General features: G+C 45.3%; 2 protein-coding genes and 1 long non-coding RNA gene across 4 annotated transcripts in view; all 3 read right to left on the bottom strand.

Annotated features, from left to right (window-relative positions):
- Positions 1-8,162, bottom strand: part of LOC127018361 (ubiquitin carboxyl-terminal hydrolase 40-like) — a 75,498-nt gene extending 67,336 nt beyond the window's left edge. The window contains 3 exon segments of the mRNA XM_050899952.1: positions 6,042-6,110; positions 6,980-7,190; positions 8,152-8,162. Coding sequence (XP_050755909.1) covers positions 6,042-6,110; positions 6,980-7,190; positions 8,152-8,162 — 291 coding nt within the window.
- LOC127018239 (ubiquitin carboxyl-terminal hydrolase 40-like) lies at positions 8,162-24,735 on the bottom strand. Of its 2 annotated transcripts, XM_050899732.1 has the most exons (13): positions 24,558-24,735; positions 22,829-22,917; positions 22,085-22,171; positions 21,252-21,288; positions 19,557-19,621; positions 18,885-18,959; positions 15,100-15,226; positions 14,706-14,800; positions 13,361-13,479; positions 12,439-12,649; positions 12,205-12,300; positions 11,252-11,346; positions 10,429-10,823 (listed from the first exon to the last, which is right to left on the bottom strand). In XM_050899732.1, exons 7-13 carry the CDS (start codon positions 15,140-15,142, stop codon positions 10,715-10,717), a joined length of 768 nt encoding a protein of 255 aa, XP_050755689.1. In that variant the 5' UTR covers positions 15,143-15,226; positions 18,885-18,959; positions 19,557-19,621; positions 21,252-21,288; positions 22,085-22,171; positions 22,829-22,917; positions 24,558-24,735; the 3' UTR covers positions 10,429-10,714. The 2 variants fall into 2 exon arrangements, 1 of the variants encoding a protein (XP_050755689.1); XR_007766725.1 differs by lacking the exons at positions 10,429-10,823; positions 11,252-11,346; positions 12,205-12,300; ... (2 more) ...; positions 14,706-14,800; positions 15,100-15,226 and adding an exon at positions 8,162-8,805 and having other exon boundaries at positions 22,829-23,067.
- Positions 24,736-25,342: 607 nt separating this feature from the next.
- Positions 25,343-27,254, bottom strand: LOC127018243 (uncharacterized). Its single transcript, XR_007766729.1, has 3 exons — positions 27,232-27,254; positions 26,148-26,274; positions 25,343-25,390 (listed from the first exon to the last, which is right to left on the bottom strand). It is a non-coding gene; the product is annotated as an uncharacterized LOC127018243 (long non-coding RNA).
- Between the last annotated feature and the right edge of the window lie 207 nt (positions 27,255-27,461).

Raw genomic sequence — 27,461 nt, forward strand, 5'->3', positions numbered from 1 at the left:
ATCATTCAGATCAAACCAATGGCAACCAGCAGAACTGTCCCTTAGCCTTGCAGGTTCTTTTTCTGAATTCCACTGGACCTCGTTCTTCTGAGGAGGGCTTTGGAGATCTCGTCCTCGAGAATCGGACTTAAACGGGAGCTTGTGTTTTGCCTTCAGACCAACCTTATTTTCATCAGGACTGAACTGAAATATCTGAGGATGATTCTGCAAATACTAAAAGGAAAGCAAGGACAAGATGAAGAAGATGGCCAGTTTTAAATGGAGCAGCCTGCATTAGCTGCTTCACCTGATTCATTCTCAAATAGATGCACAAACCCCAGCTTCAAACCTGCTTTTAATGATGCTTCCTCATGTATTTCCTCAGTTTAGACAGAAAAATGTAATCTTCCTACCACCACTTATCTGCCTGAGGTTTTATATGCTGTTGCTGGCTTCATTTCTTATTACAACTTCAAACTAGCACGCAAGAAATTGCAACAGAATTGTTTTCAACCTACATGCATCACTAAGAATCGAATCAAACTACCTTCTAAATTTCAAGGATTGCTTGTGACACTGGAATCCTTTTCAAACCCTGCTCACAAGCGCATACTCTCTGTTCCTGGAAAGGTGGCACAGGGAGTGATGGTCTAGAGGCAATCAAAAAGCTTCTGCTTTATCAGACACACAGAGTACCATCCAACTAGCTTAGCCCTCTAACACTGGTACTTTCCACTCCCTAGTAGCTGCGGAATTGCTCCCTTCTGTATTTACCAGACAGGGATCTCGAGCTCAACTCTGGTCTGCTGAGCTGTACCTTACCCAAATTAACGCTGCCCATTGTGGCATCTCAAGAACTTAAAACCTCCTCGTTCCATTTTGCCCACCTTATCCCTCTGTTCTCTACTTTCATTTTAGCAGTATGCAGATACTTCAAACAAGCTGAGGGTCCAAATCACACAAAACCAAACCGTGGCTCTCAAGAGATGGGGGGGGAGGGGGTGGACACCAACCACCCTCCAATCCCACCACAAAACTACAACCACCACCCAACCCCCTCAAAAACAAACCCAAAACAAACAAAAACAAACCCCCAAAATCTGAATTTCTGTTTCAACCATAAGCAAAACCTCATTTGATACTTCAAAAAGTGTACAACAATTTACAGTTATTTCAGTAAGGCAAGTATTGCCCTGATCAACGTGCTTTTGGTATACATCCGGCACTTGTGAAAAAGTCAGCTTTAGTACTATTCACAGCAGCACTCAAACTTTGAAGTGGTTAATACTGGGTTGCTCACAACTTGTTTCTATCACTTCTCTCTCAAAGTCAGAAAAGCATCTACCTCCGCGGAAGACTCACATTCACATTTCACAAGTACTTTTAAATCATTATTGTGAAAACAGCATTGGTGGTTCTCTTCAAAAAACAGTCAAACATGAATTTTCCACCTATCATCTAGAACACAAATGCTAAAGTATTTTTCCTTCAAGCATTAGAAAATACAGTAACCAACTCAACGAACTCAACTTTACTGGAAGTGCTAATTTTATGGACATGCCCTAATCAACCAAAAAGCGGCATACAGTTTCAAAATCTCATTTCTGTTATGCCTGTGAAGAGGTACTGGATTTCTCCTTTAATTCTCATCAGTGCTTTTATGTTCAAGTGGTAGTAAGTGTTGTTGCAGCTTCATCCACAGACACAAGGTTCAGCAAGTAAGGTTCATTTTTTATAGGCCAACCATATAGATGGAAAAAAAGATACAAGCTTTCAGGCAGACAATCCCTTGATAATCTCGTTCATGTTTCCCAGACGACTAACTTATCTTACAAACCTCTCTTCCACATGCTCTATCTTGCTAGTCTAAGGGCCAGTATTTTCAATTATCATCCTCCCGACTATTCAAGAGGAATATAAATGTAAAGTTACCTTAACAGTAAAAAGCAAACTAACATACATGCATATTACTTTCGTAATGCTCCATACTGTTTTTGGTATTTCTTATTCCAGGACACCCCTTTTTTCTCCAATAATTTCTGCCCTAATTGATCCACGGGAATTTGTTTAGCTTCTTCCTACAGAGAAGTAGGTTGAGTAACCAAGCATTAGAAACCCAGGGACGCAGTATTTCCAGCTCTTCTAAAAGCCGACCGTGACCTCCTGGGCTCATATGAGCCTTGACTATTTTTCAGCACAGAAGTCCCAAAGTTCTGGGACTAATATGACTCTAAATTGAGGGACTTACATGCTTGTACACTTACTTTACAAACCAGACTGAACAGTGAGTAAAGAAAACAGACGAAAGATGGTGGGAAAGGGATACAGGCACATATTTTTAGCTCCACAATTACCAGATGTGTTTTAGTTTTAGAATTACACTTTACAAACAACTTTCCCCTTCAGTAGAGATGACGTCTTCTAGTGATTATGCAAAATCATAAGAAAAAAATAAAGACAAAATAAACAAACCCCACCAAGTAAAATTCTGTTGGGAGGTTCCTGGCCCAGAGAATGAAATCATGGTGTGAAGTCTCTGCAACTGTAGAACACTCAGTGGGACAAAAAAGGGGTTTTATTACTAAACCATAATAAAATTCAAGGAATATTTACCAGCCCAGCACAGAAGTCTACTCACTCATCCTTTACACTCATGAGTGGAGATAAAGAAAGTATTTTATTAGCCTGTTAAAAAGGAAACCCATGTAAGAAGAATTCTGTATGCGTGTTTTAATAGGCATCGGTTCAAAAGAAGAGAAACTACCGCATTCAGACTGATAACTGAGAAGTGGACCGGTTAACCAGTTCAGTTCATTCGGAAAAGGACCAGTTGCAATTATCCAGTAAAACATCTGATTTTGCACTGTGCTTACTGTCGGAGCATCTCAGGCGCACAGATCCAGAATGACCTGGATCAAATTTGACAGACGTACCGATACAGAGGAAAGCAACAGAAGCCAGTATTTCCTCGGCCGAGCAAGGCCAACGCTCTTTACAGGCCATGCGGTAGCACTATCTAGTCCTGCGGCACTGGAGCTTAACAGAGCTGCTCACATGGCACCTCAAGTCCCAGAGCCACTCTCCATAAACAAGAACTGGGTTCTGCTGCAAACACCTAAGTGATAGTTAAATGCGTGGGAAGACAGTCTCCAGAGTCAGGGTACTTCCCGCTTCGGCTCTTCCAAACGGATTAAAACAAACAACTGCCACAGAGCTGGCATTTTCAGATTGTCTCCATTAACATCACGAGCACTTCACCCTCACCAGTGCTCCCTGCATTCAAAAATAAAAAAGGAAAGGAAGGAAATACTGCAACTTAGTTCTATTAAAATACTTGTCCGTCCTTCCAAGGACATATGCAATCTATTAATTTAGGGAAGGAGATAGGACGCTATTCTCAACCAAACATGTTTTCAAATAAAGATCCAAAATGTCCTCCTACATCTTCCTCGTTTTCAGCAGTTACGTTATCAGTCTGTTCTGTCCATATAAGAAATCCTCATGAACCCAATGAGAAATCTACAGGTCCCACTTGCATCAGTAAAGAAAATTCTGTCAAAACAGAAACAAACATCTGGAACAGTGCTGAGAGCTTAAGAACATATTTTTTATTGGGTAGATTTCCAAAAAAGGTATCTCCCCTGTTTCAAGCAGTAGGATTTTATATATATATAAACCAATATGAAGACTTTGTGTGTGTGTGTGTGTGTATATATATAAAGCTGGTGTGAAAGATTAAAAGAGCAAGCTTGATATCCAATCTTTCCACTTATAAGAGAACAACTTTTTACGAGACCTAACAAGAAGAACCTTTCTGATAAACACGCAGACAGCAATATCGTCCAATGTAGCTGCCAGAAGAGGTGTATTTGTTTCAGAGAAGTCCCAACAATTAAGGAATCCTCAATGCTTTAAATTCCCCTTACATCTCTCTCCAACTGGTTGCTATAACTCTACATCCCTGAAACAAACTAGAACTCAGTGAGGTCCACGTGCCTGCTCTGCAGGCCAGATTTGGCTCACGGGATGCTTCCAGCCTGCCTCCTGCATCTTTCCACACAGGAGGAGGGGACCAGCTATCCAAGCAGAACGTATTATCCCAACAGCGAGGACATAAAAGGTAGCACAGCAGAAATGCTGGGTACTTCAGGACCCCGCTGCTATGTCCATGCGGGAGAGGTGAGTTGAAACTAGAAATGAACACAGCGGCTGCACGTATGCGTGCATGACGCTGCGTAGCATGTCAGGGGATGTCCAGACCAGGAGCCAGCCCCAGCCACCACAGGGGCCGGACCACGAGCTTTGGGCTTTCCTAATTTCAGCCTATGCACCTCCTGATCTGCAACAGCACAGCACGCTTGCAAAAAGCACCCATCAATTCTTCCCAGCCCACAGCAAGCAGACTGTGGGCTACAGCACTGGGACTATTTCACAGTGGGGACAAACCTTTTCTTTTTTCCGAAAGCATCCTGCCCGCTCCAAGTCTGTGCATCTACTGCCAGATCATCACACCAGATGAGCATCATTCCCTAGAGTTACAGAAAGCAGATCACCCTCGCATAGGAATATATACAGCTATATACAACATGGACTCCGGCTGCTGCTCTCAGACTCTAGCTCTCTGTGGGTAGTTTTGGCCTCTGCATAAAGATTACTCTCCTGATTTTCTACAACTCCAACAGAAATCACAATAAGGAAGCATCCTGCGAGAGCCAAGTCCTTCTTCTGACCACTGGTTTGAAGAAGAGGAACACAAGCTGGAGACGTTTTCCCCCACACTACGGCATTTTGATCTCCTCTGCCGGAACTCTTGAAAAGCATGATCTCACGGACTGTGAAAGAAATTCTCAGAGAGGTACTCACGATTGGTGCAACTTCACAGCTATCACAGTATGTAGATACAAACAAAGACCTACTCAGGAGTTGCTAAGAAATCTGCTTTTTCGATCCACAAATAAAACGCACGGTGCTCTCCCCAGAAGAGGCAGCATGTGCTAAGCTGCTCTTCATCACGGAACCTATTGACAAGCTTCAACAGGGACAGTACCAACAAAACCAACAATCCGTTGTATAAATAACTTAGATTTTAGTTATCCCGACAACAATATGAACACTCACAGAAATAAACGCACATATCAGACCGATAACGAGCTCCAAGAAGCGCATAAAAACGTCCATGCAATTGGCTGTATGGATGACAAGGCCAGCTCACAGACCTCATACTTTCAGTTGCTATGTTAAACAGTCACCAAGGGATGTAGCTGTCTAACTAGCAACATACAAACACTGCGTTATTTGCCATCAATAAGCGACCAAAGTTTCCAATCGAGTCGGCAGTGGGAGAAGTCAGCATCAGCTCAGCAAAGAGGCAGACCGTAGAAGAGCAGCGAACAGTGACCAAAGTCACCCTTGTACTTCAGAAAAGCATTTTTCAGTAATAACGTTAACCTCCTCTTTCAGTAATTAGCCATTCCTATACTGTAATAAACCTATTGTGGAATGCACATACTAGATGAATGCCTCTGCAAGTCCTGGGATATGAAGCAAGAATATTTAGTGTATATATGTATACTCTATATATATATCTGTATGTGCACATACACACACACGTATAAAGCAATAAATATAAAACGATACATTCCACTGAGAGACCACAAGACTCTTTAAAAAGCTGGATGTGGATTTCTAGTGTTTGTGATTTATTATCAACGCCTAACTACTTCAAGGCAATCTTGCTACATAAGGATACTTTTCACCTGTAATACAACAGTATTTTGGAAACCTAGATCTCGTTATAGATTAACCCTCACTGGTTTGAAATCTGTACAGAAATAGTTCTCCACACATGACAGCTTGTTTGTGTCACATCCACAAACGCCATCTATAGGTGTTCACCCCATGCACTGCATAATATAACCAACAGGCAATACCTTTTACAGTTGCTTCACAGAACTAAAGACGGGTCCTTGACGCTGAACGCAGAAAAGACCAAAAGTACCTTGCAGCAAGTTTCAAAGAATACTAATAGGAAAGCTAAAGAAATAAGGAAGTTCCATACCCACCTTAACGTTATCTGATTTCAATTCAAAATCCGTGTAAAGTCCTTTCATAAAACCTGTCACTCTAATTACCTTCAAAACAGAAGAAAAGGAGTAAGGTAAGAACACTTGAAGGCCTCTATTCAATAAAGCTTGTGTGCCAATAGGAAATACGTAGACCTTATCTGCTTTCAGAGATGATACCTTGTTTAGAACTATTGCTAGAGTAGGTCCAGAGGCCTGCTGTGTCTCTGAACACGCTCTGGAACAACGAGACTTAATCCTTGCTTACAGCTCAGGCCTCCCTTCCTATTTAATTCCATCTTTAACCTTGATGGTTGGTGAATCCAGGAGATTCACAACGTGAACACCAGCATACGCGTTTTAAACGCAGCTCTGCATTATTCCCTCATTGACTTCTTTAAATGTGACTATATATAAACGCAGCAGCTCAGGCAATGTAAAAATTAAGACTGGTTGTTGGGGTTTTTTTGTTTTGGTTCTTTTTTTAAGTGGGAGGTGGAAAAACAACCTACGAGCGGTTTTCACAGAAGACCAAATGCACAGCACACTGAGGAAAAGAGTCAGACCCCTCGTCTCGTCTTAACCACTACCAGCCACCCTAAAAAAAACCCTGAGATTTACTCACTACCCTAAAACCCCCGAGATTTCCTTGCTACTCGGAGCGCACCCCCTGCAGCAGCGACCTGCCTGCACCACCCAGCCCTGCGCAGGCCCCGGGGCCCCGCAAAGGTGACGGGGTCCCCCCTCTCCCGGGCAAGGGAGCGCTCAGAGCCCCTGGGGGTCCCCCCGGCAGAGCCCCCCCACAGCCCCGCGCCTGGGGGACCCCTGCTCCCCCCGCGGCAGCGACACCCCCGCCCGCCAGGGGGCGGCCGAGCCCGCAGGGAGGCCCTGTTGCCTAGCAACGGCGGCGCGGGCCCGCAGGCCGCTTCCCGGCCCACCTCGGGGATCACGTCGTGCAGGTAGCGGAAGGGCGGCTTACTCAGCAGCCGGTCCCTCAGCGGCGGCTTGCGGATCACTCGCCCCAAGGAATCCTGCGTCCGCCGCACCACCGCCTCGTTGAGAGCGGCGGCGGGACCGCGCCGCCGCCGCCGCCGCCGCCACCGGCGGCTCCGAGCATTCCCGGCCTGCCTCGCGGCGCAGGGCGCCTCACTGCGCAAGCGCAGAGCTGGGGCAGGCGGTTGCTAGGCACAACGCGGCCCTAGCAACCGGCCCGGCGGCCTCGTTAGGCCCTGCCCTCCCTCGCCCTGGGCCTGAGGGAAGAGGCCCTGGAACCAGCCCCAAAGCCTCTTGTCCCACAGAACTAGTCACACCCCAGCCCCTTGCTTGAATAATCACCAGATAGAGAGTGCTCAGAAACTTCAATTGTATCTTTCGGTGGTTTGTCGTGGTGGTGGTTTTTTTTAAATTGTTCTTGAAGTAAAGAAGTGGAAAGTGAGAGTGATGGATGGGGGAGAAGGAGCCAGCGTCAAGGTTGCCCGATCCCGCGTCACTCTCCCTAGCAAAGCCAGGCCACGGCCATTGAAGAACAGCACAGGCTTTTTCAACGGGCCGCTTCCTCCTGCTCCGTAATCACTTCAGCAACCTGGAACGAGTTACGAGGAAAAGGAAAAGGAAACACACCATTTTCTCGCAATAAGATTCCCAGAGCTGAATGCTTGCTCTTTTACAAGGACTGCACCAGGAGCGGATACAAAAGATAACCGTTCCTCAGCAATCCGTGTTTCTTACTCTACGAGAGCCACAGTCCTCTAGATGATTTACGCTAGTTCCCTTGAAAAACAGACCAGATCAATATATTTGTGCACAAGCTAGGAGCTGAAATAACGGGAAGTAAATACTAGATCATGCTTTCTAAGAAAAGAGCACAAAACACCGCAAGCTAAAAATCACTTTAACTTGCGTCCCAAAACCCCAGCCCTCCAACTGAAGCCAGGTCTTTGCACAGGGCAACCCCAGCCGGGTCGGGGAAACTTCTCGCACAGAGATGGGAACGCTGTCTTCAGAACAGACTGGAAAATTAAGGCTTAATGAAGGTTTTGCCCCGTCCAATCTTAGAAACCAATTCACGCCGTTCCCGATCAATGTATCGGTGAGACATACATAGACAAACCAAATGGACATCTAGAAATGACTTTTTATTTTGTGAAGAACACTTGAAAAATAAAGACGAAAGCTTTTCCAGGCTTTGGAATATAACCATCATAAACTGTGGAATCACAAAGACTCCGTTTTAAAAAGGTGTTCCCTCTCCCCACCCCCCTTTTTAACGAACTCTCTCCTTGCGGAATGACCCACAGTAGTTTTAAGGAAAAAAATACGCATTTTGAGCCAACATTAGAAATAATCCAAGATTGGTTCAGTGCAGGCGCTGCTACATTACACTTGAACAAAGGCACATACTAAAATCCCCACGTTAGCACTCGGAATCCGTCTTTACATTTCTCCAAACGTCGTGTTTTCGAGAAGAGGCTGGAGTTATTAAAGGCAGGTGGGAAGGCTGAGCTCAGGACAGCTGTCCAGCAAGGAACTGGAGGAATTCAAAGGGACAGCAAAGTAAGTGCAATGCCACGGAACAACCTGCGAACGCAAACCTTTCTGGCTTACCTTAGGAATCAGCACGCGCGATCATTTCTGGCTCGCAAGAACACTTGTGGATAGGGAAGAAGGCGGCGCAAAGTCAGACGGGGAAAGCAGTCGGCTGCCCTCACCTCAGTCAGAAAATCTATCCATAGAACTAGGATTTCAAGATTCAAGGGAAGCCTACCTACAACCGAAACAGCAAGGAAATTAAAAAGATCCCCTTCTTGAATGAAGCGGCCTCAGAAAGCACAGAAGCACCTGCTGAATTTGAGAGAGATGCACAGAAATAAATATTAATCATATGCTTCAAGGGGCTTTGGACTTTCTTTTTTTTTTGCTGATAGCTGAGAGTGTCAGTTTTTGTCTTGAAGCTGTCTGAAATACCAGAATGTTGTTAACCTATAAAAGGTAAAACGAGAGAGCTTCTCACATTAGCCACAATTTTAGTAGCCTGCTCTACTGGTATCTCCTACTACGGAATCTGCTCCACATACAAGGCAACAGCTTCAACGTTTACGGTAGCCCCCAAAAGTGACTTGTAGTTTGTCCTCTCATTAACACAGATTTAATTAAGGATACTTCAGGCTATGTTCAAAAGCAATTTTTGAACAATGGCTTTGCTCCTTTCAGAACAGGTTTCTGGACGTTCGTGCAGTTCAGCACGGCTCCGCGGTGTGTCTGACAGCAGACTTCACTCGATACGGCAATCCGTTCGCCCAGGTTCCCAGCCCCAAAAGGCAAACGCGTTAGATGCCACCAGCACGCGACTACTGCACAGAAACGCTCGTGTGTTATCTTCCACCGTTCCGTTGTCACCTTAGCATTCAAAACACATTTAGAATTTGATTATAAACAATGAACTCCATTCAGAGTTTGGGTTAATTTGTCAGTACTAGCTGTGCTCAAAGGAAATTCTGAACCTGATGGGAAATTAAGTCACGAAGAGTCACGTACAGTGGGGGAAACAGTTGAAGTATTGGAAGTGTTAGAAAAGTTTCGATAAAGATGCTGAAACGTCAACTTCTGGTAAAACCCTGGTTCCCAGCCGCAGGGGTAAGAAAAATACGGTCTCTCATCAGCTAGTTACACGCGTTCTCAATCTGGAGATCCAGTCTCACAAGCATTGGGTAAACATTTGACTTAAGAACCTTTGATACCAACGTCAGCTGGTAGTCAGCCGCATACATCCCCTTCTGTTACGGAAGCCGTAAGTCAGCTTTGTGACACCAAGAGAAACTTTTTCTCAAATGCAACGGAGAATAGGAGAACAATCGAAAAAGATAAGAAATGAGGGAAAGCCCTCTGAATAAGAGTACTCAAAATAAATACAAGCCTTTTTCCCGAGTACAATAAAACCCACTTAAGACCAAACATCAGATCTGCCAGATTTTTTCCATCCCTTTTGTTTGTTAATGAAGCTTATGGACAACAAAAAAGCCCTAGCAACTTTAAAATATAAGGTTACTGCACTTGTTGTTCCGTATCACAGAAGGTCTGCAGGTTTTAGAGCTTGACAGATTCTGGATTTGCTCTTTTTTGAGCCAATTTAGTACACTTTGCCCAGAGATTTCCACATTTCCTTCATTCCTGAAATCTGACTCCAGCTACTACAGATTTAGGTTTCTACAGAAAGAGACAAAAGCAAATTCTGGTATAGCTAGTAACTTCAGTGATCAGAGATGGAAAAACAATTCTACAGAGATGATTATGACTGCATGAAAAAACCCAGCAAACTCTGTGGTGATGGTGCAAGACATCAGCATCTGACCAGGAAAAAAAAAAAAAAAAAAAAAGCATTTAGGGTGATTACAAAACAGTCACCAAAAGGTTACACAATATATTAATCTGTTTTCTCATGGATAAAGTGCATTTACCTAGCCTGAGAAGAAATACCACATGGATAAAGGGATGCTAAAGCACTTCCCCAAGAGAGATTAGAAGAAAATCAGAGTTAGCCTGAATCCTATCTCCAGTTTGTCTCGGTGATTCCTGAAGACACTTCGGGAAAGACCCTCTTGCCGGTCCAGCTGAGGTACTCCAGGCCAACTGAGGACATCTGTAGTACGGTCTGCTCAGCGAATCATCTCCTGGTGCTATCTGAAAACGCCCACATTGATAGACAGAGCCACTTCTGGTTTACGGTGCTTAATATTCAGCTTCTCCTCAGAGAAAACAGGCTCCTGTAAGCGTTCGGCTTGCCGACTATTTAAAAAAAAAAAATTAAGATGCCTAATATTAGCGTTGAGCCTTAGCACCAACAGCAGCACGAGCCTGGACTGGAACCCCGTTTCCACTTAGTTGTAAGAATGACGTTGCAAGCTCACGCTTACAACCTGTGCGGGGCCAGTGCAGCCAAGGAGCTCATTTTTCATCTCCAGAGGCAGGGACAAATTCTGCAGGGTGTTGCAAGAGGGAAAAAAAAACCACTGAGGCTCGATGTAGGAACATGGCACTTAAAGCCAGGAGTTTGAATTACCTCAGCACTCCCTCGAGGACTACTGGAATTGTGCGCTCTGAGAGCGCCCAGCTAGCACTGTCCCAAAACATGATCCAGGTATCAAGCTAGTCTGAAAAGCGGCAAAGAACAGTTTGCGTGTTTCTAAAGAAAAAGCACTGTCAATACTCAATACCTTTTCTTTTTTCCTAATGCAAGCTGCCTTTGTTTCTCTTTTCCAACGTCATCTCTCACTGTGCTGAACTCCTTAGTGTCATCAAGAAGAAGATTCTGGTGTGAAAAAGGATGGAGTGTATTAGCTTATACTTTTCGTCTACCAAAACTATTTCACACATGTTACTCAGTTTACACAATCAATTTTCAGGGCATTTCCTTTAACTAGTTTTAGAGCAATTTAACTTGAAGTTAACCAAGTGGCAAAGAATTCAAAAAGACAAAAACATCTCTTCGACTCCTCTCTACTTTTTGCATTTAACAGTCAATTTGCCTTACTCAGAGGTTTCTCTGCATAGCCTAACGCATCAGGATAGGACACCAGACTTTTCACCTCCTGCGAGTCTGTTCTTTCAGAGGTCTCCTAAATAAGCCTTATTGCTAACTCAGAGCTCAATATGCTGCTGTGTCATTCTTTTTGAAATAATCAAATAGAGCTGTAAGAATGCTTTGAAAAATGTAATGGGTTTAAATTTACAATGTGATTTTTAAAGGGTGCTGTTCTTGGATTGTACTCCGACGCGGAAAAAAAAAAAACAGTCAACAGAAGGAGGGCAAGAAAAAAGCTCCAGTTTCTTCTGGATAGTGTTCAAGCACAGAGCAGAAACTGACTGCTTGCACCGGCTGAGAGCTGCACGAGAGCCTCTAAGGTATTGCCCTCTCGTGCCAGGACCAAGATACAAGGGGAAAGGCATGCAACTTCCATCGGGTTGATAAAGAACGGGAGAAAAAGAAGAAAAAGCACCAGTAGCAACAATTTTCCTACCCACACAATGTACTGTCCAAATCCACCTACCGGCACTTTCACAGAGATGTAGCAGGATGGAGGAAAACCAGGAGGAAATTAAGATACCCCAAAGGGGACAGTGCCTGAAACCTAATCCTCGTGCAACAATTGAAGCCAAGTTAATTTACCTTCACCCCAATGATATCGCCGTCTTTCAGGTGGTACGGCGCTGACTGTAAACTCTCCTGTTTTTTCTTCCGTTTCCTCTTTGACATTTGCTGTGTCTGAATAAAATCAAAGCAGAAGATTCGTACACGGCACATTTCGGCAATCTGCTTCAATACGTTTGCTCAAGAACTGCAGCACAAACCAACACATACTTCTCTCAAACAACTGCTGGACTCTGGCATTCCAGATCTTACCCAGCTAGATATTGGCAGCCACTCCAATCTTTCAGGGAAGTATTTGGCTATTTCAGTTTTATCTACAGGGAGACCATAGTGAGAAGCCACTCGTTGCCTCAGTGCCCAGGTTGTGCATTCTTTGGAGATATCCCACACCAAATCCGTGGAGCCATAGTAGTCCCTCTCCCCTGGGATGCCCATCTGGACTCGAAGCAGCAGTTCCTGGGGGCTGTCATCAGGAAGAGAATACAGACCCTTCTTGTGAGTCAGGCTTTCAGAATCCAGAAGTCCGAGGTTACGCTCCCTCCTGCCCTCCCTTATCTTTGTTTGTGGAAAACAAAAAAGAAGCTCCCAAGTCTTCTCGCAGCTTGACACCTGTAATCCTCACGCCCAGTATTTAAGGTAAAAGCTGCTCAATTAAGTCTCATCGCAAACGCACTGCTGTAAGAAATAGGTATCTTGCGATCTTACCCCAAATGCTCTTCTTTTTGCAAAGCTTCTAGGCAGATTTCCACTCTGGCACCCAGCTTGGAGTCACTGAAAACAAAACAAAGATTCTACGCATTTCCAGTCCTATATTCTAAGTTCCTGAGTAGAAAAATCACTCTTTTCGTCAAGCCGACCTGTGCTTATCTGGAAAACCAAAGCAAGAGGCTATCGGAACAGAACTGAAAGACTCAGAAAAGTACAAAAGCGGCATTTAAAAACACCCAAAATAAAGCTGAGCAGAATAAGCCTGGTATGATCTACTTCGGCTCACACCTCCCCCTTCCACAGCTCTCGAGTTAAAAAACGTGCCCGGCAAAAAAATGAAGTAACCAGAAGTGAGCTTTCTGTGGACACTTGACTGAGCGGATTTATTTCTCCACCAATCCATCCCACCATCCAGTTAACAGTCAGCCTGTTGCAATGCTGCTTGCGCGTTCAGTAAGAAACCTACTTGAGTCGCTGCTTGTTGTTTCGTAAAAGCTTGCCTGGGCGCTTACTGTCCACTGTCCATGCTCTGAGAAACGAGGGCAGTGGGACAATCTGCTCTGGGCAGCACGGTAAGGTCATGGCCTGGAAAAAGAAACATTTCTTCAGGAATTTTAGCAGCCAGCCTCCTTGGAAAAAAGAGAACCACTTGATTAATTCTCAATGCAATCCTGAAGCAATCAGAAACAGGGCAAGCTATTTAGATTTATTCCACAGCAGCTGTTGCTTGTAACTTACAGGTAGTGGCTAGCATCCACATATTTGCTTTTCAACCTCGGACTTCACTCCCTCCCAACACTTCTCAACTTAACTTACATTTCAAAAGTACTGAATTCCTTTTTTTAACCAGAATTTGTACAACCGGGAGGGAATGAGGCTGACAGAATCATTACCCCAATCTCTAGCCAAGTGCTGAGCAAGCTCCTTAAAGCCCTTGTCAAGGACACAAGACTCTTGCCATGCTAAGACAATTCTCCTTGTTCACAAGATGCAAATGGTCAGTTTTTCATAGCAGCAGTTTGCCAGCGACTGAAACTGAAGTCGTACCCAAAAGAGTAAGTGTCGGTATGGATCAGAATCAGATGAGATACCCTTCCCCATGCAGTTTCAGTAGAACAACCGACTGGCTAAACAATAGAGAGCCTTATGATAGGATTGGTTTAGGGCTTGTTGGGGTTTGGGGTTTGGGTTTTTTTGTTGGGGTTTTTTGGGTTTTTGCTTTTGGGTATTTTTTTGGTATGGGCTGGTTTGTTTTTTTTACTGCATTAAAATCATCCTTTTATGGTTAAAAAAAGCATAAAAAGGCACCTTAGTTTCTGGCCAAAGAAACTAAGCTATACCTTCCTGAATGACAAACATGACCTGCATCAAAAGCAATTCTTTATTCATTAGATTCAACATACAAAAAAAAAAAAAAGAAAAAGAAAAAAAAAGACGCAGAAAACTAATACAGGAACAATGTGGAAATGGGAACTGGCTTTTTAGGAAGTGCTTGTATGTGTGTGCTTCTCATGAAGAATTTTTACATTGTGAAATCGGCTGCAAGCCAAAGTTCCAGATGAAGTGCAACAAGGCTTTTGCAGGTCAGGACACATGACAGGTAGAATGGCAACTGCAGGGGACATACTAAGGAAGTCTCTGAGCTACATGCTCCAACTGCCTCTTGGTACTTACCCCTGAACATGGCATATAAGCAAATGCCATATCAGAACATACTGGAGACAAGGGAAAAGGAAATAGAAAATAGGTATTAATAGAGCTCAATTCATCACAGGCTTGCTGTACATTTCCAAGACAGGAGAACATCTAACCTGCATCTTCAGATCTTCCAAAGAAGCTTCTCCTGCTATTTCTAGACTGCCAGCATAACAAAGATCCGTGTCTGTGTGGAGGTATTCTGGTGCATCTTGAGATGGGGGGGAAGAGGGGGGAGGAAGAAACAAACAACAGAAGAGTCAACATGACTTTGTTTATCGTCCTAAGAGATAACAGTCACTTCATGGTGAGACTTCACTTCGAGAAGGGACCCGACCTCAGGTTTTTTTTTTTGGAGGACAGTTCAAGAAACACAAGATCCAGCTGATAAAATACATTCTGTTAGTTGCCAAACAGGAGGAGTTCCAATGGATCCTATACTGCAAATGTTAAAACTAAGACCAGTTATTCTCAGTGCAATCCCACCTTTCAAAAACCGATCAAGCTCACCTCCTGCAGGAGACACCTGCAAAGCATCCATCTTGCAGGTCATCCCATTCACTTGGTCTTGTGCATTCTCTCCATGTTTCTTATGGCTTGAAGGCTTCAACCACCAGACGGGTATTTTCAGGAAACCCTGAAAAGCGAACAGAAAATACCAAGGAGCTTTTGTGTTCCAATGCAGACAATGAAAAATGTCACCTTCATCTCAGGGAGAAGGAAGAGACTTGTTCAAATCCGAGCTTTTGTAAAGGCAGTGGCATTCATCTAAGATCACAAATCATCAACTCTCACTTCGTACTTTTACAGGGTGAAAAAAATGCAGCCTCGCGCAGCCTAGCCTCACCATCCTGGCTCTGCTGTCACGGCATCTACCGTTACAGATGCAACCGTGTGACACTGTTGTCTGAAGGTTTGGACACAGACACGACCTCGCCAGAGGAAGCTGGATTCATCTAAGCTCACCAACTGCAATGCTGCTCTGCCGCTTCAGAAGCTCCTGGTTTTCTCTCCTGAGCAGGAGAGGTTGCTTGCTTGCTTTCAGATGCAGCTCTGAATTGGGCTGTCAACACCCACTGCACTGCTGTTGTCAGCTCTTATCCTACCTTTTTTTTTTCTGAGAACAAACGTATTAAAAAGAGCTGGTTTTCCCTTATGAAGTTTTATTCACCATGGACTTGCTAAGATCCGTATTGTCTGCCCACTGGTTCTTGCAAAGTCTTTTAGCCTTCTGTTTCAACTTACAATGCCCTTTACTGCAGCGGGTAGAGCAGGGGTACAGACCCAGGTTTTCCACGCCTCTTGTACTTGCTCATTAAGACAGCATCTGTGCTTATCTCCCTCCTTCCCCTCCACAGCCACAGCTGGGTCACAGCCTGAGGAAAATGTGCCAGAGGGTGAAGACAGCCACTTAGATGGCATGTTGTCTATGCAGGGCAAAAATCTGAGCTTTAAGTAATCCGTACAGGGGGTAAAGATCAGGTGCTTTAAGAACAATATTTGGGAAGAACTCCAAAATCCGCTGGATAAACTGGAAGTCTTGTAACACCACTATATCTCTGCAGAAAAGCTTCAGGATGAGAATCTCGCAAGCACAATCTATGTGAACACACAAGCTCCGAGGGAAGGGGTTGATGGAAACGGAGGCAGGCATACCACAGCTCTCAAACTACATTAGGACTGTAGCTAGTCCTATAACATGCCCACAGGAATAATCAGGATCGGTGGCCTCGCCTAACTCCCCTGCAACCATCCCTAGAAGACGCTTCTTGGCAACTAGCAACAGTTCAAGTTTGTCCTAGGACCCGACTGATGTTCTTGTTGAAGCTATTCCCTTGCCAGCACCGCAGCCCCAAGGACGCCAGGCCCTCTCCACCCCTCTCCCTCGGGGCTCAGTGCAGAAGAGATGGCACCTCTCCACGCTCCAGGGGCAGGGGGCCGGGGAAGAAGGGCCCACGCAACACCTGGCAATCGCCAGTTCTTTTAGGGAGCGCTGGGAGATCTCGCGCAGGGTGGCTGCGCCTCCCTTTCCCGCCTGCGGGATGTCGGGATGCTTTGCCCCCTCTCAACCGCTGTCGGGCACGGGGGGCTGCGCCACTTGCAGGGAGCCGGGTGGGTGGGTGGGGGGGGTCACCGAGGACCCCCGCCCTCCTGGAACACTGTTGCCACCATCCCATCCAGGGCACCCCAGGCATGGGGTGAGGAGGGGGCTGGAGCCCAGGGCACGTAAGGGGAGGTGGAGGGCAGTCCCTGGGCCCAAGGGGCAGCAGAATGGCACAGGGGAACGATCCCCAGGAAAGGGGCCCTTAGCCCCCCTGACCCTCCTCCTTCTCCCACCTTAGGGCATCTTTCAGGCCACAGGCCCCCACCTCCCAAAACAGCCATATTTGGCCACGCTCATCGCCATCACAGTGGCCTCCTGATGTCACAAGCCACCTCACTGCGTTCTGTTCCGGGCCCTATAAATACGGGGACCCCGGCACCCGGCCCACAATTCGCTGAGCTTCGAGGTGTCCTCTCATGCCAGCAATGGCTGGCACCAAGAGGTCGCACAGCGGCAATGCGGGTGGCTGCCCACCCTTGAGCAGGAGAGAAGAGAGGTGGCTGCAGGAGCCGTGGAGGAAGAGGCGGCGCTGTAAGAGGGGAGGCACCATCAGCCGCGTGGTAGCGATGGCCATCGCTCATGCGGCTGATGGTGTGGAGCCAATGGAGGTGGATCCACCCGAAGACCAGGAAGAGCCGATGGAAGTGGATCCACCTCCAGCATGGCCCCCCCGGCACCGCTACACCCTGCCGGGGCTCCCCTCCGTGACACCACGCCGACACCAGCGCAGGAGCGCCCGGCCAGCGCCGTACCGCCGGCCCTGCCTCCGCGCCCGGCGTTAGCTGGCAGGCCCAGCCTCCACTCCCGGCCATCCCGTGGGCTCACCCTTTCCACCTCCCGGCAATCAGCAGGTCTTCTGTTGATTGCCGCGGGCAGCGTGAGCCCTTCTCTCCCATTCCCCTCCCCTACCCCCACCCCTCCTGAAGGGGTGCCATCTCCTCTGCTCTGAGCCCCAAGAAAAGGGGACCAGGCGACATGGCTTCCGCCAGCCTGCTGTGCCGAGGCGACAGGAGTCGCCCCTCACAGGGACGCCGAGGTCCCTGGCGCCTGGAGGTGGGGTCCCTTCACTCTGAGGACCAGGGCGGTTGAAGAGGAAGCCAGACCCTCCGCGGCGGTGCACGAAGAACAGCAACAGATCGAGCAAAGGAGTTAGAGAGACAGCGGTTCCTCTGGAGAAGCAGAAGACCACAGCTCTGCCAGGAAGAAGGACTGGCCTTCAGCATTAAGGTCCCTTTCCAGCTGCTTCACGAGGAGCTCTTTTCAAGACTGTTTATTGCCTAATTCTTAAAAAAAACAAACAATAAAACAAGACAACGAACAGTAAAGGTGCTTTCCTCCTCTCTCGTTTGGTACTCGGGCGACTGCCCCAGCCTCCTCTGTCCCCTCCTGGTCTCCCCAGTCCAGGAAAGAAGACACTGATGGGTGGGGGGTGGGCCCAGCCCAGGGCCCTGGAGATGGCGAGGGGCCGGGGCACGCGGCGCACGAGGGCAGGCTGAGGGAACTGCCTCTGGTCGTGGGGGTGGCGAGACCCTGGAGCAGCTTGCCCAGAGAAGTTCGGGATGCCCCGTCCCTGCAAGTGTTCAAGGGCAGGTCGGACGGGGCTCTGAGCAACCCGGTCTAGTGAGAGATGGGAACTAGGGGATCTTTAAAGGTCCCTTCCAACCCAAACCGTCCTATGATCCTGCTGGAGGTTTGTTAGCAAAGAATCCTTCCGTTTGCATAACCATCGCTGACAAGAGGGTCTCCCAGGAGGGCCCTCCATTTTCAAACGCCATCCTCAGTACAAATCGGAACGGAAGGCAAACACTTCAGTTCCTCTATTTTTAACATTTGGTGAGGAAGCAGTAGCATACGAGTTGTGCCTTCGCAAGAACCTTGCCTGCCAGAAATACCGATTTCCTCCAGGTCTGTCGACCTTAACACACTCCTAGGCAAAGAAGCTGCAACGGGCAAGCCTTTTACTACAGAAGTTGAAAGAAGAATAAATATAGACAGACTAAGAACATTATAAATGTTGACCGAAATCCAAAAAGCTGTAAAACTGCAAAAAGCATTGTTCATTATGGCCGACCAGAATTTTTTTTGACCGAAATATTTTTCAAATGAGCAAGAGAAAAAAAAGAAACGACTACCATATTCAAGGCTCCAGACACCGTCAACTGACTAAAGAGCACCATCTCGCTCGTTTTACCTTTGCTGGAAGCTTTCCTTCAGTTATAACCAAAGTATCTCCTCTGCAAACATTAAGTTCCTTCAGAGTGGCATTCTGTAGGAAGAGAAAGCACAGTACACTTGTAAGTCTACACGTTCTCGTGCTTTGGTTCCTAAAGTAGATGTTGGTGGGTTCTTAAGCCATGCATGCCAAAGATCCCAGGTGTTTTCCTTTCCCACCAAAGAGCACAGAAATAGCCATTTAACATCCACCGCTTGGAGACAGCTTTGCAGCAGCACACAAGGATTGCACCTACAGGAGTCTGCTCTGCAGCAGTCCTTCCAGGGCATCCTGCTGAGCTGTGTCCTTCCTTTGCACCTCCGCAGCTGACCAACTGACCCCTCATGCTTCTGTGCTGATGTATCTTTAATGCCTGGTAAGCCTAGACTTTAGAAAAAACTATGTGCATAGCCCATACGTCCCAGCCCCTGAAAATAAGAGGCAGGGGCACAAGATTCACATTTTAACCACAGGTATCCCACCACTGTCTTCATAAGGCCCTGTGAAAATAAAACAGGGTGTGCACTAAGCTAGCACACACAAAAACACCACGCATTTGCTTTAATGCGGCTCTCTTCAGGGAAAGTCTCTACAGAAAATTGGGGTAAATAAACGACGGCATGATTCAAGTCAAAAACAGGATCCTCTTACTTCCTGACTTCATGCTTCCCCTGCTTCATAGCACCAGTCAACCCTTCTCAAATGCCAGTTGTCACCTACCAAAACACAAAAACATACATATGGAAAACTAATTAGCCAACAAAGCTGTTTCAAAAAAAAACATTACAAAGCTCTTCATAAGTGTTAAGGGGTTCTTTTGCTTGGTTTTTGTTTGTTTGTTGTCTCTTAAACACAACTCTGACAAATGGAATGAAGTACCACCTTCATGTCCTTCTCCAGACCCTCGAAACACTTTGCTGCTTGGAAATGGTCGTCTTTGATTTGCATAAGCGTCTCTTCCTCACCTACCTAATTAATTTCCCTGGTTTAAGAGGAAAGCGAAGGAATTCCCATGTCAATTTACTATTTGAATCAATGACAGGCTCGTTAATATGAAAACCATAAGGAAAAAAGCCAACTTCCCCTCCCCAGCTGTCTACCAGGGGACTTCACACTGGAGCAAAAAAAGATGGTGTCGTCCAGAAACGACAATGCTTTAGATTTAGCACCTGTATATAAAGCGCACCAGGTAGAGAAGGAACAAATACAATTGAACTTTTTAATTTGACCAAAATAACCGATGAAAATGCACTTTATTCTTTGCAAGGGACAAAATTTGACTTTCATAACTAAAAAAACCCAGAGCCTAGAAGGAATCTCATCAATACATTCGGGGGGGGGGGGGGGGAGAAATACCTTGCAGTCTTTTTAAACAACAAGAACATCAAAATCCACTGACGTCTGACATGTCTTTGAATGAGAGCAGTCAGATCACGAACCTCTACACAAGGCCAAATTCAAGTGTTCAAAAATGGTAGTATAAAAAAAGCAATAAAAACAGAACCATTGTTTCTTGGCAGGAAACCTACACTATAGGGAAATGGAAAAGATTGTTTATTTCAAGACATTAACAACTACTTCAGCTCATCCGTACATGTACACAAGAGCACAGTATTTAAGTTGCATTTGGGCTACTCAATGTATATTCTGACAGTCATGTCTTTCAGGTGAACTTTTATGGTTTTTGGAGCGTGGCTGAATTTGCAGCCATCACTCCCCACTGGAACACATACTCAGGATTCGATGAATGTTTAGAACAAAAGCTGGAAAACAATGCCACCCCAAGTCTCTTCTCCTCCTTCCCCCCCCCAGCATCAACAGAAAGAGATGTTCAGCCAGGAAATTCACGTGTCACGCTAGCGCTCTCTATACCTCTTCCTTCATCCTCACGTAAAACCTTAGGAACAAGAACCGCTACCACTCAGATTCCCAAACAACGGCCAAACCGTGACCTCATTTTGAATAACTTGTTTTTGCAAAGCGACCAAAAATCATTTTTTACAGTTAATCTCATGCAGTGGTTCCCACTACGACAGCAAATCTTATCCAAACAGCCAAACACCTCCACCTGCACATGCACCCAAGCAAATCGTCCAGCGACTGGGGGGTTTGCCATATTTTGATCAAATAGAAAGCTTGAAACTGATTTTCAAGAGCAACTGCACAGCTAGCTTTTATCAGAGCACGACTGCAACTTTGCAATTCCTTCCCCTCCTCTCATTACAACGACACATAGATCCTTGTAGCAAACTTACAAGTTGTAACTTTTAGGGTAGCAAGAGCTGACTTGGAAATCTGGAAATTCCTTTTAAAAACATCATTAAATAACAATACAACACAACTAACCTGATAATCCCGATTTTTCCAGCATTAAATTTAGACACTGAAAAAAGAAACATACGGTGAGACTTGTCTCAGTGCACAGGCTGGGAAATATAAAGTTTTCAGCAAATCTACACTAGAATTTTCTAACACAAAAACTGACTGACTGATTCCTGGTCAGTTCCTAAAAAACTATAATTGCATAGGCATGGTGTATTTAAGCTATATATTAAACCCTTCAAGTATGAGATTTCAGGCAAGAAGTTTACTACGTCAGGTGAGTCAGCATTTACAAACTGTTTAAAAAAAAAAAAATCTGTGCTGTCAGTTTGTTGCTTTAGTTGAACAAGTTCTGTCGCCCAGTTTGAAGATGCACCTTTTACAAATCACACCTGCAAACTCAACGCTTTCCAGCCGCTACTCATCGGCGCTGGCACTCTCTGCCAAAAGTCTGGACTGGCAGTACCGACAACTGCTTCCTTCGCTCCGTGCACAGTTCTTCCTGACTCCTCTCACTCCAATTCTGTGCATTCAGAGTCTGATGAGCTACAAGGAATTGTGGCAGGCTCTGCCATGACTGCGTATCATTCTGAGGACTGCTGTGTAGAAAAGGAGCGGCTAGCCACGCACGAAGCAGTCGGGCTACGTTCATTCTTGGGAAAAAGCAAGGATGTCTCTTTACTGCTTGGTGAAAGATCAAGGCACTCTTCCCCACCGGCCTTTTGGAGCTGAAACGCTTCCTTTGCCTCGGTGTCTCTTGGCAGCCTGAAGTGACGCACGGGTGTAAGGCAAAGTTCTCCAGGAGCAGCAGAGCTGACCCAGGCATGACAAAAGCTTTTAAAAGCAGCTTGACTTACCTCTTTGACAGAGGCAGTCTCTTCCACAACTATCTCCATCTCCGGGCTTGCGTTTTGGTCACTCCCAACCATAAAATATAAGAACAGCTAAAAAAGCAAGGAGAAGCTATCAGAAGATGTATTTAAGTATGGAAATACTGTGAAATAACACCCCCTAATGCACACACATATACCAGCAAGCCTGCCATCAGTCAAACAGCACTGCAACTCCTTTGGGCTAAAGCAAACAATCTAAGCAGGACAAACAGAGGAGCACGTGCAATTGAGTTATGGCCATCCGTAGAGCTTCATTAACTGTCTCTACCACTTGTCTGCTGCAAATGAGAGAGAAAACCTGCCAGCACTCTGATCTTTAGAAATATACAACTATTTTTTCCCTTACATATTTACAACTTGTAGATATATCAAGAGCAATATCCCCCTTTTCTTACTTTATGCTCTTTACAAAAGTATACGCACATCAGAGCACAGAAGCTGGACAACCACAGACGAATGAGAAACGATTTACCATTAGTCATATGAGCTACATTAACTGGTCATATATATGCTCTTGGCCTTCTGCAACCCAGATAAATAGTGTGAGCCTTCATGCCGATAGGTATAATTCTCAGTGTCACCGAGCATTTTTTTCCATGCCGTTTACAACCATTACCAGAGTAAAAAGAGGACTACGTGAAACATTGGGAAATGTAAACAGAGCGTAAAAGCAGCACGAGACTCTGTTCACTCACACCGCTACTATACCTGAGTGGAAGCTGGAGCTTTCCCATGACACAGCCCTAGCAGGCTTCCCATTTTCAGTTCCGCTTCCTTGACGGTATAATCCTCAGGCACTTCAGGGAGGACAAAACCAAGCACATCAGAAGCTGCTGCTTCCTGAAAATATCCATTCTATTAGGCTGCTCTTTAGAGTAAGATAAAAATGTTCAGTGACATTCCGAGAACTTCACTTCCACAGTGCTGACATCAGATCTGTAAGCCTCCTATGACAAGAGCAAAGCAACATTTGCTTAAAGGTTCCTCCCCACCACCTCTTGTATACGGGGTGAGAGAAGCATTTCGGTTGGAAGGGATCTTTGTAGGTCGTCTGGTCCAAAGCCCTGCTCAAAGCAGAACCAGCTTTGACGTCAGGTCAGTTCACTCTGGGCTTTTTCCAGTCAAGCTCTGAATACCTCCAGGGATGGACATCTCCCAGCCTCCCAGGGCTCCCTGTCTATTGTTTGACCACTCCCAAGGTGAATTCCCTTTCCCCCCACCATACCAGCGGGAACTTCCCTCGCTGAAACTGGGGTCTGCTGCCTCTGATCCTTTCCATGTGCTCCTTTGAGAAGAATCTGGCTCTGCCCTCTCTATAGGTCCACCTTAAGGAGTTAAAGATGGCAGTTACCCCTCCTCCCCACAAGCCTCTTCCTCTTCAGGCTGGAAAAACCCAGCTGCCCTCCTCTTTCATGTCTGCCAGCTCCCAAACCATCCCGGGTGCTCGCCTCTGGACTGGCTCTAGTTTGTCAGGGCTTCTTTCTCATGCTGGGGAGCCCCCAAAACGGACACAATCCTCCAGATGTTGTCTGACAAGCGCCGAGTGGAGAGGAATTAATCTCTCCTTGGCTTCCTGGCTGCGTTTTACTAATGCAATCCAGTAGCAAAATAGCAAAGACCAGAAGACGCTTCCCAGCGAGCACAAAGCTGATCCACTCCCTTTCCCACCACTGCCCCAGCAACGGCACCAGCAAAGCTGGGGTTCCTTTTCTGCTGAACACCGCCCATCAGGAGCACAGTTACACAGTGACACGTGGTATTGCATGCTCATCTAAATCCAAGAGCAGGCTATGGCATGAACATGTTCCTCCACTCTTCGGGAAGCAGAAATCCACACGTTATTCAGTGTGCTTCAGACATCACAGACACAAGCCGCCTTCTCATAGTAAACAGGAACCTCACAGTGCTTCCTCCATCACCACAGCACTCAGGTTTGCTGCTCAAGCTGTTCTGAAATCCAGCCTTGTGCATCAATACTCTAACAAATACATTCAGTCCATTTTGTTTCAGGAAATATAAAAGTTAGAAAGACATGGAACAATGACTCTGCTTCCTGGAACATCCAGAAAGTTACTCTGTAAATGGATTAAACATGATTCAAAAGAGATCATTTAGAGACTTTTCAATTTATAAAATCAGTATGGGAAACAGAACTTCCTGCTAATTGCCACAGTCTTGAAGGACACGGCCAGTGGTCAATACGCAACGGCAGCTATGCTAACCAGTTCTACTCATTAGGGATACAAGTAACAAAACCAAGCTGAACGTTTAAGTTTAACCTCTAGCTTTGTACTGGTACTGTCAATAAACAGTAAAACTGGGAAAAAACCCCACACAACTGCTTCAGTTAAGTCTGGAAATCAGTGGAGTTACGTGTGTGTACTTCTCCCAGGAAAGGACAAAGGGAAGCTTAAAGTCTCCCAATCGAACTTCTTACCGAATGATGATTAAATAAGGACATTTCCCTGGAGACAGAAGTTTCCCATTTCCGCTAACAGGTCTAAGACAGCTGTCATTTGCTGTAACAAAAAGGGCAGGAAAGAGAGAGAGATCTATCAAGTAATTCAAATAAGAAGAAATTTGGCTCCGAAGCTTAGACAGATAACATGGTTAAGATTAACGACAACAGGCTTCTCTTAGAGGCCTCCCTCTGGAGGTATTGCATCAAAATACAGTTGGAGAGAGATTCCTCGAGACTTCATGAACAGTCTTAGTTGTTATCCTTTCAGTGAAAGATTACTTTCTCTTTGAAGCCAGCTGTTAGCCACAAGCAGTAAAATACCACAAAACTGACCAAGTGCTTCCAAAGGTAAAGGCATCAACAAAAACTTTACAGAAAGAAAACTGGAGTGTCTTAAAGAAAGGAATAAGGTTAAAAAAAAACAAACCAAAATCATCTTCAATTCTGAGTGTAATACTTTAGTAAGACGACATGATTATTCCTACTCAAATTGCTTCTGAAAAATAAGAGCTTCATAAAATGTATTTTATTCAAGACTTACACCCTTTTTTTTTTTAAGCTAGGAAAAATAATCATTTTATTCAGAATCCGATGAATTTTAAGTCCTCTGCACCCTCTTTCTTTCCAAAAAAAACCCCAAAACCCTAAGAGCAATGGATTTGCTGTTTTGAACAGACTGATGCAAAAAGCAGGAAGCCAGCCAGTAAATTCTAACATTATCAGATCTAAAAGTAAAGCCACTGAATACTTACCTAGTTCCTCTCCAGCTGAAGCTCCCGTATTGCTTTCGTTTTGATATCTGACATCACCTAAAAGAAAGCAATATTAACACCTCCGATACAGAATGCCAGGAACACTCCTGCTCTTCAAATGCCAGTCCACAAGAGGCAGCCTTCACTTGAAAGGCATCCTAGTTACGTTCTTATTCCTGTTAACACTATACACAGCTGAGAAAAACAGGTCTTGAACATTATCATACCAAATATATATAATAAATAAGTGCACTGATACCATAACACACTGGTGGAAGTTTTCCTTAAAAACAGTATTCCAATGAAAATGAAGCGGTATTTAATTTTTGGATTTATCAGGAGACTAGTGTTTCACAAACAGTAATTCTGTGAGCAAAACTAAGTAATACTTCATATTTTCTGTAGCAGGAAATAATTTAAAAGGCAGAAAAGGTACCCGAGAAGCCCACCCCTTGGGGAAAACCAGCATTTTTTTCCCATCCTGTGCTGAAAGCAAGAAACAATACTTTCCTCCTCTTTTAGCTTTTGTTTACTGACATAGCCTCAAACACACATTTACAGGATGGTCTAAAAAGAAAATGGTTTCGCACTAAAACACACTAATGTAGACTGCACTGGTTTAAGTTCCCAGCATTACAGCCTTCTTACACAGCAGTCAAAGTCTTCCAGCACCTCTGAGCTGCACACTGTTTTCATCACAGAAAAACTTCAGCCCCAAGGCTGAGTCCACTCCCCATTAATTGGCCCACGTGCACCGGCCAAGCTTTTCAGGGCAACAGCCTGTGTTCCATCCCTGAGCAATCACACTGCTTACTGTTTCAATAGTGGCAGTCATTTTAACGTGTTGCTCTTCGTCATCCGTTCTGCAGAAGTTTTGAACTTGGAGCCAGCTGATGTCATACGTAAAAGCAGTCAAATTGCCACTTGACACATTCACGAAGCTGGAAGAGCGAGCAGTGCAAAGACGGTCAAAGACAGGAAAACTACACGCTGTCTGGGCTAGATCGCTAAATACCAGAGCTCTCAAATAAACCGATGATGCCGAGGTCATTAACAGGGACGGCATGTCACAGAGTTAGAGGCCTCAGGCAGCATCCAGGCACCTCTGGGCTGGTTACTGAATAAACCAGTCAAAACTATGTTTTGGTAACTGGCTTTCAATGGGACTTGAGCTTCTGAAGGCACTTCAGAGTCTAAGTCACTTTCTGAGGCTGGATTTAAGGCTCTGGAAAAAAAAAAAATTGCAAAAGTATATCTAGTCATAACTAAAATCAGAGATTTTTCTCTGTCTCTCTGCTACTGCATAGAAGCACAGAAACAGTTCTTGGTGAAGAACCCTCTCACTGCTTGATTTCATCTCCATTTTTCAGTACGTTTCAATTAGGAAGTCAGAATTTATGTAACAAGCACATACCAGCACCTTCGGAAAATGGGAACCTAACCTCAGGGCTATACGCTGGGAAGTGAAAAGAGACCAGGCATTTGCCCTGGCAGCTTTGGGTTCAACTGGGAGATTCAGCAGACCTGCATACTCTTCTGACACTGCTCTGTTCTCTCATCCTACCAAGTCCCTCGGGGAACCACACGACTCAAACCTCAGAAATTCAGGTTATGCAAAGATGTGCCAGCACACTGGGCACAAGTGGTTCTCACTAGGTTTTTCCCTGTACAAGTGGAAGTCAAAGGATGTGACTGCATCTGCACTTCAAGAGCAAAGAAGTATCTCATAGTTGATAAGTACCTGATCCCCAAATTTAACATTACATTAGTCTTGAATTCAAAAGCTCAAAGCGACAATTAGTTAAAAGAATATAGAGAGAGAGCTAGAATAATTTAACGGAACAGATTTTGCCAAAATTGCTTTTTTGTTTAATTATACTTGTAATCAAATCGGTTACCTCTGGTCATGGCTGTCTAAGATAGTACTGAGCACCCATCCGTCAGACCAACACTTTTGACTGTTTCCTTCATATCTTCTTCACGAAAAACTTCCCAGTTCTTGCCTTCTTTATCCGGTCCTGAGCCGTTCTTTAGCATGATTCTCCTGATGGTGCTAAGGCTCTGCGCAGATCACCCAGTTTTGTGCTGCGTGAAAAGACGTGCTGCGATTCTGTGAAATGCTGAACCT

Source organism: Gymnogyps californianus, chromosome 7 (genome assembly GCF_018139145.2).
Source record: "Gymnogyps californianus isolate 813 chromosome 7, ASM1813914v2, whole genome shotgun sequence".
NCBI lineage: Eukaryota > Metazoa > Chordata > Aves > Accipitriformes > Cathartidae > Gymnogyps > Gymnogyps californianus.

What these genes read in the sequence shown, in the direction of transcription:
- LOC127018239 (XM_050899732.1), bottom strand. Translation starts at nt 15,142, where the DNA reads ATGACCTGCAAGATGGATGCTTTGCAGGTGTCTCCTGCAGGAG. An exon ending in GCAGGTGTCTCCTGCAGGAG is followed by an intron (nt 14,801 to 15,099) that starts GTGAGCTTGATC and finishes CCCCATCTCAAG; the next exon opens with ATGCACCAGAATACCTCCAC. An exon ending in GCGATATCATTGGGGTGAAG is followed by an intron (nt 11,347 to 12,204) that starts GTAAATTAACTT and finishes TTTTCACACCAG; the next exon opens with AATCTTCTTCTTGATGACAC.